Source organism: Syngnathus leptorhynchus, chromosome 3 (genome assembly GCF_054491065.1).
Source record: "Syngnathus leptorhynchus isolate UIUO chromosome 3, UIUO_Slep, whole genome shotgun sequence".
Classification (NCBI taxonomy): Eukaryota; Metazoa; Chordata; class Actinopteri; order Syngnathiformes; family Syngnathidae; genus Syngnathus; species Syngnathus leptorhynchus.
Window position 1 is genome coordinate 10,308,934 of NC_141197.1, and position 17,950 is coordinate 10,326,883.

Here is a 17,950-nt window from a genome sequence, read left to right on the forward strand (position 1 = left end):
TGATTTTTGGGAGGCATGGCCAAAAAAGTATATTTTGTGTACACACGAGTGCCACCCTGTCCAACATCAGATTGAATTGAATGACGTTGTTACAAGACTACTAGATTGAATAATTGGATGGTTGTTGAGCAGGTTAACGCAATGGTTTTGACGATTTCCATTGAAATACCGCTGTGAAGAAATCTGCGTTAATATCAAGGAGCCTCTAATCTGGAGCCATTAGCAACTGCTGTCATTCAGACACACGTTGTCGTCCTGATTTAAATAAAATGAAATGAAGATAGTTGTTTCTGGTCCCTCGGCTTCACTCATTGCCATAAACATATGCTCTGCGCCCCGCTTCTTTCCATCTTATTTATGACTTTAATTTGTTGTGTGGGCTGCGCAAGAAATCAAATTTAATCCAATCCTCCCAGGGACCCTGTCATATAATAACATGGTAATTTCTGTGTATCCTTTTGAAAAATGAGGAAATTAATTCCTCCTGACATGTTCTAATTATTCCAGTGTGAACGGCGAATGGGCTCGTCTTTTCCCTCCATCCCTCCCCCCAGACCCTTCGAAGTGTCAGTTGCTGACGGGTGGCGAGGTGCTAATGCTGACCAGCAGCGCGTTTAATTTGAAACATGGGCAGACACCTTTCAACACACCTTGCTAATGTTGGAGTGGCTCTCACAAATTAATTCACTACTCATCTGGCAGCGCTGACTGAGGTGTGTGCGTGTCTATATCAAGTGTGTGTGTGTGTGTAGCAGGGATGTCATGATCTCCAAATCCTTGATACGATTTGATTTTCGATGATAAAGTCACAATTTTATTTGATTCTCTTTTTTCGACGAGTCTAAGACAATCTTTCTTTTATCATTTGAATTTCTTACAGTCAATCTTTGTACAGTAAATGCACAAAATATTTTGGAAATTTGCCTTTGCACGCTTCCCTGATGTATGCAAATCTGGCGGAAGTGGGCACGGAGGTATAGCTATTCTCATGGGACTTTGTGACGAAGAATATGTTTGGACACCTTCTTCTGGACTAACTGTACTTTTTCACACATGCCACCACTCTGTTGAGAGCATGCAGAGGCTTTACTTAATTAAACTGCCATCAAGCAGTCTTTAATTTGCCATTTCATTTCAATATAGGGACAGTTGTGTTAGAAATGGTGTCATATAATGACAAATTAATGAGTCTAAACATTCATGCTTCCAATTTGAATAGTAATAAAGTCACACAAAGTATAGATAGTTGCTGTCGACTGGAATCTATGGGTCTCCGTGAATTTAAACTTTTCAGGTGTCTGTGTGGTACCGTGCCACCCATTATGAACACATTACATTTGCCAGTATTGATTTGTGTTAAAATATGATGATATGATTTGGACATATGAGGTTTCAACGATATTCACAATACATAAAATAGGCTAAATGTAATGTGCATGTCATTGTAATTGTTTCCCCAAAGTTTTATGACAGAATGGCATCAATTATCTTAGTTGAAGCAAGGTTGAAAGCCCTAAAAGAAGTAGGCAGGTGGTTGGACCTGCCTCACAGTTCAGGGGTTGGAGGTTTTGAATTGAGCTCCCTTCCTCCTGTTTGGGTTTTCTGCAGGTGCTCCAGCCATCTTCCAAAAGCATCCTTCTGAGTTTAACTGAAAACTTCAAATTGTCCTGAGGTGTGAATGTGAGTTCGGATGGTGGTTTGTTTATCTGTACCCAGTGATTGGCTATGGCAACCACTCATTGTGTACTCCGCCTCTCATCCAGTTCACCCATGAACTTGATGTGTACAAAACGGTAAAGAAAATGGATGATTAGGAGAAGTACCCAGAGTACTGTATGTATACATGCATGCCTCGGCACGATGCAATGTGTTTCCACTCTAATGTTGTATAGTATCTAAGCAGCTGAGACAGGAGGAGAAAAAAAATAAACAAACAAAACTTAGCGAGCATTGGAGTCGCCTTGAAACCACAGAGCTGTAATTGATTTGGTGTGGATGTGTGTGTGTGTGTGTGTGTGTGTGTGTGTGTTGTCTCTGGGCCGCAGAACAGAGGACTCATGGTCGTGGCGTCATGGTAGAGAAGAGAGTACGGCTTTGTGAGCGGTGGGTGGGTCCCCCATGAGTCAGAGACGGGAGAGGCGTCAACATGGCCGCCACGGCCCACTGGGACTTATCCCCCCTTCTCGACTCAACCCCCTCACTCGACTTACACCCTGTAGGGTTAATCACTGTCACTTTGGATCCATGCAGAGGAAGCAAAACACTCTCTCCATCAGTGTGGAAGGATTGAGACGCGGGGCAGTAGTAGAGCTCCTGCTGCCACCCTGTTGAGTCGATGTGCTCTACTCGCCGAGTGGAGTCCTAGTTGACTAGTTTGGAGAACTTTTCGAGACTTCTTCCAAGCATCCTTCAATCTGCACGGCGATATCACGGTTAGGAGTGACACCATGCCAAGGATATGTGCAGCTAATTTCTGAAACTCACAGTGCACTGCACACTACGCGAGCCTGTTAATGACCAAAGACTGAGAGTGCCGTCTTATGCCAAGACCCACATGGCTGCCGGTGATGCATTAAATCAGCAGTCAATTTGACTGGAAGTTTGAAATCTGGCCTAGGTTAAGGGGATGTGCTGAGGCCGTGTTAATAGCGAGCTTGTTGTCCATATGGTACTGCTTTAATAGAGCACATTTGTTGCAGATGGTGGGAGACTTGGTGAGGCACAGGGAGCTTTTGGCAGGGCCTCATTCTTCGAAAGGGCTGCCGCGCTGCTCAAACCAACCCAGGCCAACTTAGTGATGTCGATTCTCCCTGCCCTTGAATTGTGGTTCTGCCTTAATTTAAAGCCATTCTTTTCTCTCTCTCTCTCTCTCTCTCTCTCTCTCTCTCTCTCTCTCTCTCTCTCTCTCTCTCTCTCTCTCTCTCTCTCTCTCTCTCTCTCTCTCTCTCTCTCTCTCTCTCTCTCTCTCTCTCTCTCTCTCTCTCTCTCTCTCAAAGAGGAGCAGATCTATTGGAACACTCACATTTTCCTGAATTTGGTCCTTTGAGTTCCAAACCGCACCTTTGCTTCCATACGCTAAGTTCAGTTGTTCCTGACCACAACGCGACTGCAGACAGTCGACGCAGCTGAGGAAACACAGCCAGTGAGAGTGAGACTGAAAGAACAAGGGGGGATGGAATGAAACCCGAGATAGAGATAGGACCCCAGCATGCCCTAATCTGGTACATCTTCTTGAAGGACTGAGACCACACACACACTGGTTGTTATCCAGCAATACGTCCTACAGCCAAATTTTAGAATATAGTTTGAATTGAAATCACATTGAGTTAGTTATATGGTCATCGTTTTTGTTGCCTGTGGAAGCTTTTGCTTTTTGCACTAAGGGAAGTGAGGAGACACGCTTGATCTGTTCTGCACTGTTTGACGGGTGTTTTCTCACGTTGTCACCGGCTTGGTGTGGTGATGGTATTATGTGCACTGGGGCCAGCTGAGTGGAAAAAAAAGAGCGTGGCAGCGGTGCCCCTGGTTATTGCTCTCCCGCCTCCCTAGACACCTTATTGTGAGAAAAGTCTCGGCTGAGCCCTCTGGGCCTAGCAGATCCGCTGCCTCACTAAGTGCTGGGCAGACTGAAAGGCACGATGTCCTTGGGCCCGGTTCATTCTTTCCATTGTCTCACGAGCCAAGACAGCAAGTGAAAATGCCAAATTACACTCGTATCAATGCAACTCTTTTGTCTAGTGTCATTAGTTCTTGTGGTATTCATGATGAGGTGACTGAAATATTGGGATTGATTTTCAATGGATTTTTAATCTGTCCCCCTTCCCCCACTATATTGTATGAGAATTTGAGCGACTGCTCTCTTCTGTAGTTATATGGCACAACTGCGATTTACTAAGGCCTGCTTCAAATGTAAGGATTTTATTTTAATTTAATGAGATTGTTTATCTATTACTGACTCCTCAAAAGAAAAGAAAATAATCTAGCATTTAAACAGATTTGATCATACTGTATTAGATCTTGATAAAACATCATACACACCAATATTTTGTTACCCCAAAACTGGGCCATCTGGATCTATTTCAATAAGACAGAAATCTCACGGCTCTGACAATCCTTGGGCAAGGCATTATTATTAATAATTTATATTTGGCAGAATTGTTGGGCGAGGCATGGCAAGGTAGCTTAATTTCTATAGGGCGTTCCATACATACACAATATGGTTTGCATAATTAAAAATGCAACATTTTCAAGCATTTACAAACAAAGGGATTTAAAAGCAAATCAAAGAAATAATAATCATTGAAGACATTTAAAAGCAAAGTAAAGAAATTAACAACTCTTCTCTGTAGTGTGTAAAATTTAGAAGACAATTATTTTCACTTAACAGGATTTTTAAACATGCATAAGCATACCACGTGAAATTCAATATTCTACTGGTTGAGCAATTAATAAATGAATCAATTAATTAACCAATTAATAGCGATGAGATCTAAAATTTCGTAACTGGGATTGCTTCCTGCCGAACACAGTCAAAGTGTGCTGAATATTCTCCGCACCGATACCAGACTATGTCGAAAGTCATTTTTAGCTACGCATCTCGCGTACTCTGTGGATAAGGCTTCTGAACGACCCCTACATGCGGTGACATCATGACCACATCCTACTGCCTCATTGACGCTGCACGCCTCATCTCGGGTCCATTGTGGCCTGGCTCCCAAAAGCCGCAGCACCCTCGCCACACATGTGCTGCAGCTGGACCACCGTTTGCTCCTCTGAACAAACTAGAGTCGCCTTGGGATCTGCGGCTAGAGTGCTGGATGTTCATGTATATATCCGTACACAGTTGTGGGAAAGGGTTGTATAGTGATCAGTAGTTTATGTGATGCAAACATATCATCAGGCTCTCAGCACAAACCGACGTTGTATGCAAATCTACTCCCCCGACGCAACAAGGTATAATTAATGATGTCACTAGTACGTGGATGCATAGCCATATTTCTGATTTAATTAAAGACATGCCGAATTAGAACGAGGAACATGTATGCTCTGTGTTTCTTTCCATTTTAATTTCGATTCTGTTTCTTGATGATGACTGTAGTTTCTTAGTGAAAATGGTTCTCTGTCATTTCTCCTGCCAGAACCCCACACGCTGACATGGAAGGCTTTCTTCGTAGCAGCTTTTTACTGAGGTTAGTTTCATTTCCGTTGTCGCCATTGAGGATCACCGGTCGGGTCGGGCGAGGGTGGGTGTGGGTTACCGGGGGTTAAATTTCTCCACATATTGTTAGCTTCAGACTTTGTCCTGTGTGTGCGTGCCCGTGTTTGTGTGTATATTTGAACTATGTTAAACGTTGATTCTGACATATATTTATCCAAGCCGTGCGTGATGAGTGTGTCCATGTGGTTGCGGACAGGCATGCTCACCCTCTTAGCCTCCAGTCAGACTGAAAGCACGCATCAGCATAAGGGTTAGATGTAGATGGGGTGTCCCCTTTCTTTCCCCTTCACGTCTTAAGGGATCAGCAGATCAGCCTTTCTGGTCTTTACACCGCATGCTTTGGGTCGACCATTCTCCCCGTCCGCCCTCCCTCTCCAACCCACCTCATCAGGGCCGCTGTGCCGGGGCCTATCATCTTCACTATGTACTGTACTGGGGGTGTTCTCTGTTTGTATTTGACCCACCATAAAGATTACATTTTTTTCTGCCTGTGATTCTAATTAAAAAGTGTGCTTGTCATTAGACACAGTGGAAGTAAATAAGACAACGTATTTACCATTGGCTTCTTTCCTAGTCAACCACCTTCTCCAGGCTCCAGTGTTACTCCCTAATTAGGGTTGGCTCATTAGAAGCCACAGCAGCAGCATCTGCTTTGCAAAGCCTCTGTCAGCCAAAGTTTACTAAAGCTAATGAATCCTCTTTGATTTCTTTTTCAAAAAGTCACTTATTTGATTAAATTAACAGGATTTTTTTTCTGTCGCTCTGAACAGTTGGGGCCATTTAAAAAGTAAGAACGATTTGATACTATTACCCTCGCTGGTTAAAACATGGCCAAGGAATTCAACCCAAACGGCTTTCATGAATTGAAATCTTTTTTGTCCAGCCAATCCAATCTTTTTGGATCAAACCAATGGAAATGCTGTCTCTACAAAAAAAAGAGCCCCAATTGGGCCCACGAATTGTCTGTCAATGTTTAGGACTCATTTGTAAATATATTTTCATTATTTCATGCTTCAGGGCAAGTTCAGAGCATCTTTTATTTTCCAGGCTTTGCACCAATTTAATCTGTGAGGAGAATCTGTTCTGACTTGACAGGAGTTACTCGGGCAGACATGATGCTATGTTTTTGAGAGCCAGCATGACTACACCCACATGCATTTCTTTCAAGTAATGCTGCAAAGTGGATAGCAGTGTTTATATCTCCCGTAACTAATTGTGCAGTGGAGGGAGGGCATTGTGCCCTTGAAGAAGCAATTGTAAAATTTAATAGGACAATTTTGTAAACAATGAAAATAGGGGGGGAAATGATCTCTGACGCTTTTTTTCTTTTATCTCAGAGCGGTGAGAGGACACAGCGATTATTCAAAGTAAATACCTTATTCCTGCGCTAATCTACATCCTTCTGTCAGAATGTCTTCTAATTAGAGGAGAAGCGTCAATAGAAGGACATCACACACTCTGGTGGGAGATTGGCCAACAATCAGGCCACGATTAAAGGCAGGTTTTACTTCAGGGTTGGCCCATTTGCTTGGATTGCACTCGTGAGTCTTGGTGTCGGTGCGATCAGGGGAGAAAGGGATAGAGGTGGAGGGATGTGGCATATAAGACATTCCTCAAGTGAAGAATCCTTGCATCTTTTCTCAAGCAGTTGAATTAGGTCAAAGGAAGCTTTGTGGGTGCATATCTCTGCTCTGGACTTCATGTGATGATGGGATACGTTTTTTCTTAGACATTTCGAAGTCATCATTTTGACTCAAAATGAATTATTTTGTGATCAACTGCATCTGAGGCCTTGGTGGAAAAAGCCAAAGTGATGAAACCGCTTTGAGTCTGAAATAATCTCCCAGTTTTCTGGTTAAAAGTGACACAATTCACATTACTGCTTGGATTTTCTTTTTAGAAACATTTTATACAGCACAGTTGTGAAAGACCTTTTCACATTAGTTTAGTGAAAATGGGAGGACTGTGAAGGAAGACAAATGAATATGAACGGAGAGATCGAGCAAAGGAAAGAGATGTCTTCAGTGTCTGTCTACTCCCAGTGGGCTGGACCCCCCGAATCCCCCCCCCCCCCCCCCCCGCTTTTCTGCCATTATTTGATGTAATGAAAGGAGAAAGTGTGTAACATTGAGATTGTTAATTAATTTAGTCTAACAAGATGAAGATAAATGAAACCCACTGAAGGTTGACTAGGCTAAGGGGCCCACTTAGCATTCCTCCTGCCCTCCAGCTCTGTCTCTCACTGGCTCACAATTGTGCACTGCTAATAGTGAACCTCTGTGCAACTCTCACCCCACAGGAAGTTTACATATACAACGTGGATATAGAAAGTCTACACAGCCCTGTTCAAATGTCAGGTTTTGTGGTGTGAAGAAATGAGACCAAAATAAGATCATTTCCACTATAAAAGTGACCTAAAATTTGTATAACTCAATTAGATAAAAATAGAAATATACATATCTTTTGAAATTAAATGGGAGTCACCACGCAATGGCCACGTTATAGATCACAGTAATGATCAAATAGATTTCGTAATGATTCATTCTGGTTATTATCTTCTATAACCTTGACATTTGAACAGGGCTGTGTAGACATTTTATATTCCATGTGTGTTTACAGTAAATACATAGCCCGTTTTTCTTTGTCTTCATTCCCCGAGGAGTTTGGCCGGATTTGCAATGGAGCATAGATTAGCAATTATCTAATGGAGTCATGTTGACATGTTCAATAAAACTCAGCTGACATACCCGATTAGTAAATTAGTCATTTGACTTGCTCAGTGTTTGTGCAGAATCACTTGTCAGACGTGACAATATGTGATCTTGTCAGTCACATCTATTCATATGGACAAGAGCTTTATAAACATCTGCTAAATGATACAACATTTGCCCTCCAAATCTGGCTTTGTGATGTAAGTGGCCCTTATGTCAAACCATGTGCCTTTCCACACATTTGAGCGCCCAAAAAGTGAAAGGTTGTTTTCTGTGAAGCCAGACCGTTGACTTTGATGACAGTAACTGAAGACTATCAGGGCCTTTCTTCCTGAGTGGACCCTTTGTGTAGGATGTTCATGACAGCGCAGTCCAATCATTATCACTTCCATTGTTTACTCTCGTTGTTCTGAAGTCCTTAACAATGGCTTGTTGATTGTATGGAAAGCATCCGAGCAACTATATCTTCTGTTTTGTCGGCAGGCCATCGTTTCAAAGTGCAATAGTTGATAATGGCCTCATTATTGTTATTCTTGTGGTTGGCCTCAGAGGAAATTACTGTTTACTAAAAGGTCAATCAGCTCATCACCAAAAATCCAAGCCAGGAGAATTGTCGATGATTATATGTGAGCAAGTCTTGTTTGTTACTTAAATGGTAATCTTTTTTTTTTTTTTTAAACAACAATGTGGGATTTAGGCCGATTAGGCTCTTCAATGTAATGTGTTCATCAAGATCACTGGTGCATAGAGGAGCTCACAGTTATCTCAGTACATGTAACTGTTGTGCAGCATTGTTGCTTCTAACTCCAAAGTGGTCCTCTGACTTTTAGTCATCATTTTCAGTAGTGCTCAGAGACGCTGAGCAAAAAAATGCAAAGCAGATATTTTTTTTTTTCTTTGTGTCACTTCATTTTGCGTTGGGCTTTGGCTACATCATCAGCCAGCTCTGTGTTGAACGACTATAAATCAGACTTGAACGGTATTGGAAAAGAACCTCCTACATAAATCGCTTTTTGTTGTTGTTGCTGAGGTATTGACTGAAGTACTCTGACTCAATAACAGTGCCTTAGTGACATTTTTAACCACCACTGTTTAAACACAATCCTTAAAAAAAATTGTTGTTGCAGCATTGTTGCACTGCATGGTCATAATTACATTTTTAAATGGTCTTTGCTTTAAAACAGCGTTCGCAAGGCCCACTAAAAAGAAAGAGAGCTGCTTTTCTGAACGTGAACCCTCCCCGGCTATAATGATCCATGACTACCGAGGAACAGTATCTGTTTCTCTTTGACTTTTATGTCCCTTATTACAGCTGCAATACGTCTGCTCGCATTAAGCTAATTTATGGCTGAGGCCAGTGCAACAGCAGTATAGGTTAATGAATTTGGCATTACTAATTAAATGTTATTGAAGGATGAATATGAATCCTGCGGTCAGACAGCAATAGCAAGAGAAGGCGGTGGAAAGGAGAATGGGACAGAGGACTTTTTTGCACTTTCACTTTACTGCAGTCAGACAAACCCTGAGAAAACCCTGTGATTGGAATGGGAAGGCAGTATGATGTGGAGGTGAAGTGGAGGACAGACGCAGTGCTCTCCAAAGCACTGCTTATTAGATGCTCAAGAATTTTATTTTCTTTGTATTCATGCGACAATACAGCATTTGTAGTAATAATAGGCAAGGCACATTCTCCGACAAAAAACAACATTTTTCCAGCCCACCAAGCATGATCTGCTTGAGCAAAAAGGGAAGAGGGAATAAAATAATTGTATATTTATATAAAATATATATTTATTATGTGAAATATTTCCCCCAACCTGTAAAAACAAGTCTGTATATAAACTGCACATTAAACCATTTCAATCCATTAGTTGCCCACACCAATTCCTATCAAATAGTGGCGAACACGAACGGAACGACTGGAAACAATTTTATGATTCATAGAAGTTAATGAGGATGTTTTTATTCCACATTGCATCTCTTTTTGGGGGGTTAGTGCCTACATTTTTTAAAAATCCTGAATCGCTAATGGCTCATAATAAATATGTAGTTCCAAGCTTACATTTCACACTTGGTGAAATATCAGATATTCTTTGTGAGAGCTAAAGCATTCAATTTCGATTTCAATTATAATGTTAGTTTAGTGATTAGACTTTAGTCCTCCAGGAATCAGACCTCTCCGCTCCCATCTATTCCACTTCCCCTGCAATCACATCCCCTTGATGAATTGCGCATATAATTACGGAAGTTACTGAATATGCAGATCGCTGCTGACTTCTTGTGTGTGGTTCATATTGCATCAACTCTAACTATACCAAACATTTTTTTTTCGAGGGTGAAAAGTCACACTGATAATGAGGTGCCCTCCGTTAGCTCACGTACAGTATATGAGATCATGCAACGTTAAGAGTCATTAGTATGACTGCGTTTTTGTGTAGTCTTGGACAAGACTCTGGTTAAGCAGATACTTGGCACCGTGCAGTCAGGTGTGCCATTACAACCAGTCTGAGTTGCCGGCCAGCTCATGTTCAAGGTGTTTATGAATGTGTCCAGCATGAGGTATTTCTTCCATGTTACGGTGCGTTGCTGCTGTGGTCTTACGCCCTTCCTTATGATGCAATTCTCAGGAGCGGATTGAGCAGCACTTTGCAGGCAGGCACACCCACAGGAGGGGGAATGGGAAATTATGAAGCTTCTGATAGTTTCATGAATGCTTGCTTAAAATCTGATCCAAACATTTTTTCAAGAAAGCTATGAAAATAGAAATTAAGGAAATACATTTTATTGCATGTCATAGTATGTCGTGAAACTACTTCATGATGAAAATGATTTGTAAAGAAAGATCTGCCATGTCTTTGCACCATTTTGTGCTTCTAATTTAATAAACATGAAACCACTGCTTTTGAGAAAAAACAATCAGTTGGCATGTGAAGGTGTTAATTACAAAGTGTCAGTCATTTGATCTGCACTCTCGGCCTTTCAATATATCAACGTTTTTGTTATGATAAGACTCCATTACGGATAAGGTGCTTTTCTTGAGTCACAACATAACAGGTCTAAATGTGTGTATCGAATTAGAAGCATGAGAGGGGCCAAAGACGAGATTTTTTTTCCTTCCACAGGCCATATTTCTTATGCACTACTGTCAAGTCACATCAGCTTTTACATGATAGTGATGACAAAAAAATCCTATAGTCCCTTTTTATTTAGGTAAATAGAATTCTATAGAACTTTTTTTAAATCCCAAAGCATTTTGGGCTGTCTTGTTACATGCTCAACTATCTGTGAAAGATGCAGCTGTTAACTACACTTGAGTAGAAAGCAAATAGACAGACACATGGTTCAGGCTCGTGTGTGTGTGTGTGTGTGTAGGTGCAGAGCAAAAACACTGTCGAACAACTTGAATGCCGAGCCCCTTATCAATTGTTTGTCTGGCCTTCACTCACTATTTGTCTTCTGTTTAGTTTGTGTATCTTCAAAAAGATTGATTATGGCCTCTATGGTATTTTGACCGTGGCATTGGTAATTCAGGACCAAATTTGGATGTTAGACAATTACTCATCAAATCACTTTTAAAATAAAATTTTATAATAAAATAGAAATACTTTGGGGGAATATTTGACAATAGTCTACTTTGTATAAATTAGGCCTGAGTTGTTTGACATGAGCAGATTATTTCTTTGCGGGCCCAGCGAGCCGAGCAAAACGAGCTGCTGCTCAGCGCCTGTGCTGTACTGAAGCTAAGTATCATGATTGCGGTGGCAGGGAACCACAACAGAGACGGCCGGGGCGCGAGGCTGCCCAGGAAACACAGGCCCCATAGATCGTGCCCAACCACACACAAACGGTGCTGCAGCACACTTGTGGCTTTTCAAGAAAGTAATTGACTTAATTATTTCAGTTCTAAGTCTGCCCTCGCCCGTGATTCACAGCGTCTATTAAAAAGCAAGTCGTATTAGTAGTGGAGCCAGGGGCATCTCTTGACCAGCTGGAAAAAGGGATTATGGAGACTCCCCCTCGAATAATAAAACCAGGACAATGGATAAGCAAATATGTCTTTATTCAACAATTGACATATAAAATGATTTACACATAGCTAACAAGAATTTAAGAGTTGCAATGTGCTATCACTATGTTTCTCATGTACCAGATTCTAGCTTCTCCCTATCAAATATTTTCATCCTCTTTCTTTTTCTTTTCTTTTTACATGACACATTTTGCATTTTATATTTCTATTTGATTTCTTTATTTTTTTAATTTTCTAATCTAATCAAGGTTGGAAACACTGGTCTAAGCAGTCAGACACAAGGTTTTTGTCAGACTGATGAGAAGTTTTGTGTTTCGGTCAGCGTCTGAGCTGCAGCGCCCACTTCCTTGGAGTGCTCAGAACATTTTTCTGTTCAACCATGACTGTCAGCCCGATGATTTTTATGACCAGTATGTTTCACATTCATTTACTCAACTTTTCTCTGTGCCACCCGTGAGTCTCAGCATTGCTAAAAAGCACTACATTCATCTCTTCTGTGAACCAAATTTTGAGGCAATTACTAGGATCGGTGAGTCGACCTATTTTTTTCTTTTTTTTTATCAGCTGTCAGTCATTTGAGATAACTTTTAACTGTCTCCAAACAGAGCTCCATCTAGTCTTTCACATTTGCCCTGCTTCTTCCTGTCCAATCTGTCAAAACGCCACACGCTGTTGACCATGCTTTCTATTCAGTGTGGGCAAATTAATTGGTTTCAGTGGCTTAAATCAGCAATCAATGTCAGTTTCCCCAAAATAATAAGGCTTAATCATAAATCTTTGAGGAGTGGCTCGCCTGACCCTTCTTCCTCATGGTTTTCTAGTGGAGCAAATGAATTACCCCTGTTTTGATTTTCCAATTGACGTGTCACATGAAACTCGGCTACTCCACCCCCATCCCCTATTCCATTTCAGACACAGGCTCCAAAGAAGAAAAGGAAGAGTAGGAACACTTTTAGTTCTGAAGAAATATATCTGCAAATGACAATTTGCTGTCTTTTCCAAACAAGTCTTCATGACCCACTGATATAAATACAGTAAATCCCCTGTCTATCGCAGGGTTATGTTCCAGACCACCGCTGCATGTTTAATTTTTCAAGGCCTTCAAACGCACTTCGAAAACAATAGAAACATATTTAAACACATAATGAGAGAGACGTAAGAGCGACATTTATTGAAAATATTGTACAAGGCTATGCAAATGTTCCAGTTTCTTAAGCAAGACTGCTAAGGACTAGGGCACTGTGCGTTCACGCTCCAGATGTCTGCTCCATTGGCATTTCCACCAATCCCACTTACTGTGCCAATGATGACCTCATGGCGGTAAGACTAAAGACCGGGGCCCACATTTCCCCTTCTATACTCTTCTTCTTCCAAACATTGTCTCCTATTGTCTTGGAGCATTTGTCTGCTTGAATCACCCAAAAGGCCCACTTTCTGTTTCCTGACTTCTCTCCTATTGGTGTTTTGATGCCCCCTTTACACCTATTGTGCTTCTCTTTGGCAACACGGGATGCTTCTCCTGATTCTTGGCCACCCCCACTTCACCCCTCTGACAACTATAAGAGATGTTATGCTTGATGTGTTGAAGGGCAGCCATTTGCAGCAAACTTTGCGGCGCACAGAAGAAGTTATCTTTATAAATGACAGAGTGGACATGGCTTGAATGGCGCTTTGTTTACGGTGGTACAAAAAGGGGGCCCCACTCTATATTTCATCTGTCACCGTTGCTTTTCTTTCCCTCAACAATGCTTGATTGTTGCCATGAAAATTTCACGTTCCACGGACAGGAGATTTCTGTATTATTATGCTGCTGCCAAATTCCGATCTCTGTTTTCCTTCTCCTGTTCACAAAGGGCTCATAACTTACTGTCAACTGTGGAAAGCCACAAAGCTCCACTGTTGCTCGGCAAATAGGCTCTTGTTAGTGGACGGCCCGGCCCGACTCGCTGTGATGTTTGCCTAAGTGCGGCAGAAACACAAGACCCTTTGGGAACGCCAGCGCCCAGCAGGTTTTGTGAAAAGTTGGGAGGAAGAAAGACAGCATAAGAGAGAGGGTAAAGCCTCAATAGGTTTTCCTGTCAACCTTTAGTTTTTTGCCAAACGGTTTCGTTGCTCAGGCCCCACTGTACTAACTTTCTCTAGTGAAACATCGTTCATTGGGTGTATAAGGGGAACTTGTATGTATCCCAAAGAAGTGAGAATTATGCCATCCATCTCCGAAAGAGTTTTCTGGGATCAGAAACAGTGCCACGGGCACATGGGAGGAGGTAGTGGAGGAGAAGGCGTGGAGGGATTTAGTGTGTGAGTGCTCATCGACCCTTCCTGAGGAGTCAGACAGGAACACTTAAGCACTCTCACACCTGCGTGTGCCTTTGCCTCGCGCGGCGCAAGGACACCGACCACGCAGCCATGGCAGCTGCACAAGTGTTTAAAGTGAGCAACGAGCCGCTTCCTCTTGCGGCATATTATTGCAAATAATTTACCCTGCAAAGTAATTATCAATACACGGCTCGATATGTAAAGTGCGCACTTCAGGTGGCTTGCTTAATTTGCTCTGGGTGCCTGTCGTTTGGGTTTTCGCAATGTGCTAACGGTGGCCATGTCTAATAGAGAAGGTATCAGGAGAGAGTGTGAAGTGGAGATGAAGTACAGATGTAATTGAGTTGACTTTTTGCAGGGGAAGGTCAAGAATAATGGCAGATCAATTTTACAAAATTAATTTGGACAACCCTCCAGCCACCTCATCGCAGTAGTTGGAGAAGTCTGTCTCTTCCCGACCATTTACTTATTTCAAATACCAATAAGTTTAATTACATTATTAGCTGAGCTTCAAGACATTCTAACAGAGTGCACAGAAACGACACAATGCGTGTGTGTGTGTTTTCTTTCTTTTTCTTTTTGTCCAAACTCTCCTGCTGGAATTCCTCAGTGCCTCAAAATGTGAGTGCATCTGCCATTCAGCGAGTGAGTGTGTGCGTTTTACAGCCTTTTATTACGAGTTGATTATGTACCAAGAAGGCTGGCGGCTGCACAGCATGGCACAATCACAATAGAGGGTGATAATTTAATTGTGCTAAACGGTGGATTCCGTGTCAATGCTCCTCCAGCTGGGAGCTGTCAGGTAGTAATATCTCATTATGCCAGGTGAAGAACCCTGAGGAACCCTACCACGACACCTGTTAGAACAGGCGGAACCCCTGAAGGGAAACGAGCAGATGATTTTGCTCATCTCGTGCACACACACGCGCACACATCTTTAAATCCCCAAAGTAATCGGTTTACAAACTGTATTCCAAATGTTTATACAGTCATGCATTGTATTTTCTTTACATGGTCATTCCAGTAATTAGACATGGAAACGACAGTCCTGGGGCTGATTAATGGCTTGACGACTCTATTTTACATTACACTAAAATTGATTGATTTATAGACCGACCGCCTCGGTTAATTAAAAGTCTGCATGAAGCCACATTTTTTTTGTTGATATACGCATTGTTACACTACAAGTTGACTGTGATGCATAACTTCAAGGCACATTTTGTAAGGCATTTATTAGGACGTCAACATTTTGAGATTTTATGTAGGCGACTACAATGTGATGAAACTTGAGGAAAAGTGGATGAATTGATGACATCATTTATTTCTTTTTTTCCCAGCATAGTACAGCTGTCTTCATTTCTTTTCTTTTTCACGTGAACAAGTTTGTTGTAAAAACATAGGGCCTATTTTGACAGACAGGCAACGTAAATAGAAGTAGAAAATAGAAACAAATGATTAAAAATATATCTCACCGTTTTGCTGAATCGAGTTGTAATTAGTGGGAGTCCGGCGTGTTATTTCTTCAAAGAGCCAGCAGGTCTCATCTTGTGTTTCAGAACATCATGTGTTCTAAGACGGAACAAAAATTGGCATTTTTCTGTTTCAAAATGTTTATAATTCCGTAATTCAGTTTGGCTGACATATTTTGCAAGTGGCTGTGCTACTTGGTAAAATATTTCCACTTTCTTGCATCCCCCTTGTCGGGTCTTGTGATCAAAACCAAGAGGTACAAGACACTAGCAGTGGGGTGGATGTGTTTTATGGAACCTGATGATAAGTTACTTGTCATCAGTGTCAATAAAAGGTTAATGGTGTGACCGAGCAGAGCCAGCAGAAAGACGGCTCTTTCACCATAAAAGAGCAGAACGCAAAAGCGTGCATAGAAGATGCACAACACCCCTCTCTAATACTTTCCAATTAAGCAGAGGTTGTTTTGCTTGACGCTGAAACATTATCACAGGGAACAGTTCATGAGTCAAAGCATTCCAGGCTACATGAGCTTGTAGCCAGGGAACATAAGTCCCTCTCCTTCAATATTGTCAGCTATATATAGTATATAGCGAGCCCTACTGTTTGGGAGCTGCCCGTTCCCCTTGTGGCTGCTTCCCATCCTCAAAATCACTGGGGCTTTGTCTTCGAGAAAGTGGGCAAGAAGACAGCATTTCATGCCCTTATTGATTAGTTTGGCTTGTTAGCTGTCCATTGTTATGGCGCGATCAAACATGAGGGATGGCAGCCTGTCGAGGATTTATGAACTTAAAGCTCACCATCTTTTTTTTTCTTCTGTTTGCCATATAAAGGCATATTTGGAGCTTGTTTTGGGAGAGGTTAAGTCACTCCAAAAGTTCCAGAATGTACAAACATAGCTGTTTTGTTTGCATTTGAGACCAAGCCTGTATAAAGTGTGATTTCTTCTGGAGAAGATGATTCATTTATACATAGTTACACCCACACTGAGAAGAATATGACTTCTTATTTTCTCTTCATAAATTGCTTTTATTGTGTCAGCGCCGATCTGCTGCTGTGAAAAGCCTTCAGATCACCTTACTGTATGATCCCCGCACCAGTATGAGAAATAAAATGTCATACTTGCCATTAGATATTTTCAAAGAATTATTTCCCCTTTCGGTGATATGAGCTGGTATTGTATGGGGCCTGTCAGGGGAGGGGGCGGGGCCCAGGCAATTCTCGGCACTCTTTAGCTGCCTGAGCGCAAAGCCTCCTTGCCCTGCTAATAAATTATTAATTCCTGCTGACAAATACTGTTATGGAGCCCGCCGCAGATCTGTTGCATTCTTTAACAAGATTGCTGTAGACACATGTTACAGGAGGATGGAGTCTCCATCGCTCTCCCTCCGTCTCCTTGTCTTGCTCACGCCTCAGCAGTTTGACTGATGGCTGGAGACTCAAGTAAAAGTGCCTGAGAGACTGAATATTTTAGTGGTAAAATAATGCCACTTGATTTAGTGTGTAATACAAAAGCAGTGCTTTGTTTCACTCTCACACTCCATTGAGGACAAGGCGTTTGTTGCACTCCAGGCTCGGGCTTTTTGGGTGCATTAATAAAAAATCAGTCAGTATACGAGTGCTCGAACGTCCCCCGGCGGACATACTCGCACACGTCTTCCCCTTCGAACTACCATTTCTCAGACCTCGATTACATTTGTGATGTGCATTCTGAGCTTTGCTCGCTTTTGGGGAGTTTCAATTAACACACAAGCAAGAAAACTATTGAATGGGTTATTACAATTGAAGGCCAGGTCCCGCTACACAAAGGAGGCAACACATGCAGGCACAGAATGTCAGGTTTTCAGTCAGCTACCTGACTTATAGGACGTGTTTGTTCAGCTGCTGGGACACATGACATGAACTTAGGCCACCTTTGTTTTCGCCCACTCCATGTTCAGGCCAATCTATCACAGTGAAGCAGTGTGTGTTTGTGAATGTGCAACACTCAAGTGAATATTTTTCAGCCACCTTGACTGCCCATCGGAATTACCCTTTAAAACGTTCACTAGATTAGTTCCAGTTACTTTAGTTTTGGTGTCTTTTATCAAAATCATACAAGATAATTATATCATGAAGATTATTGTAGGTCGAACTTGCTTCATTATGTTAAAAAACAAGCAGTGGTGTCTATTTCCAATCCCTCCCCAAATTGCTAAATTGGATAAG

The 17,950-nt window shown here is 41.9% G+C and overlaps 1 protein-coding gene across 5 annotated transcripts in view; it reads left to right on the plus strand.

Annotated features, from left to right (window-relative positions):
* sox6 (SRY-box transcription factor 6) overlaps nt 1-17,950 on the plus strand; it is a 127,706-nt gene that overhangs the window by 23,896 nt on the left and 85,860 nt on the right. For 4 of the 5 annotated variants that reach the window (XM_085908297.1, XM_085908296.1, XM_085908299.1 and 1 more), the window contains one exon: nt 5,139-5,189. The exons of the other annotated variant lie outside the window; for it this stretch is intronic. In XM_085908297.1, coding sequence (XP_085764423.1) covers nt 5,155-5,189 — 35 coding nt within the window. In that variant the 5' untranslated portion in view covers nt 5,139-5,154. The remainder of the gene's footprint in view (nt 1-5,138; nt 5,190-17,950) is intronic. 5 annotated transcript variants of the gene reach the window in all.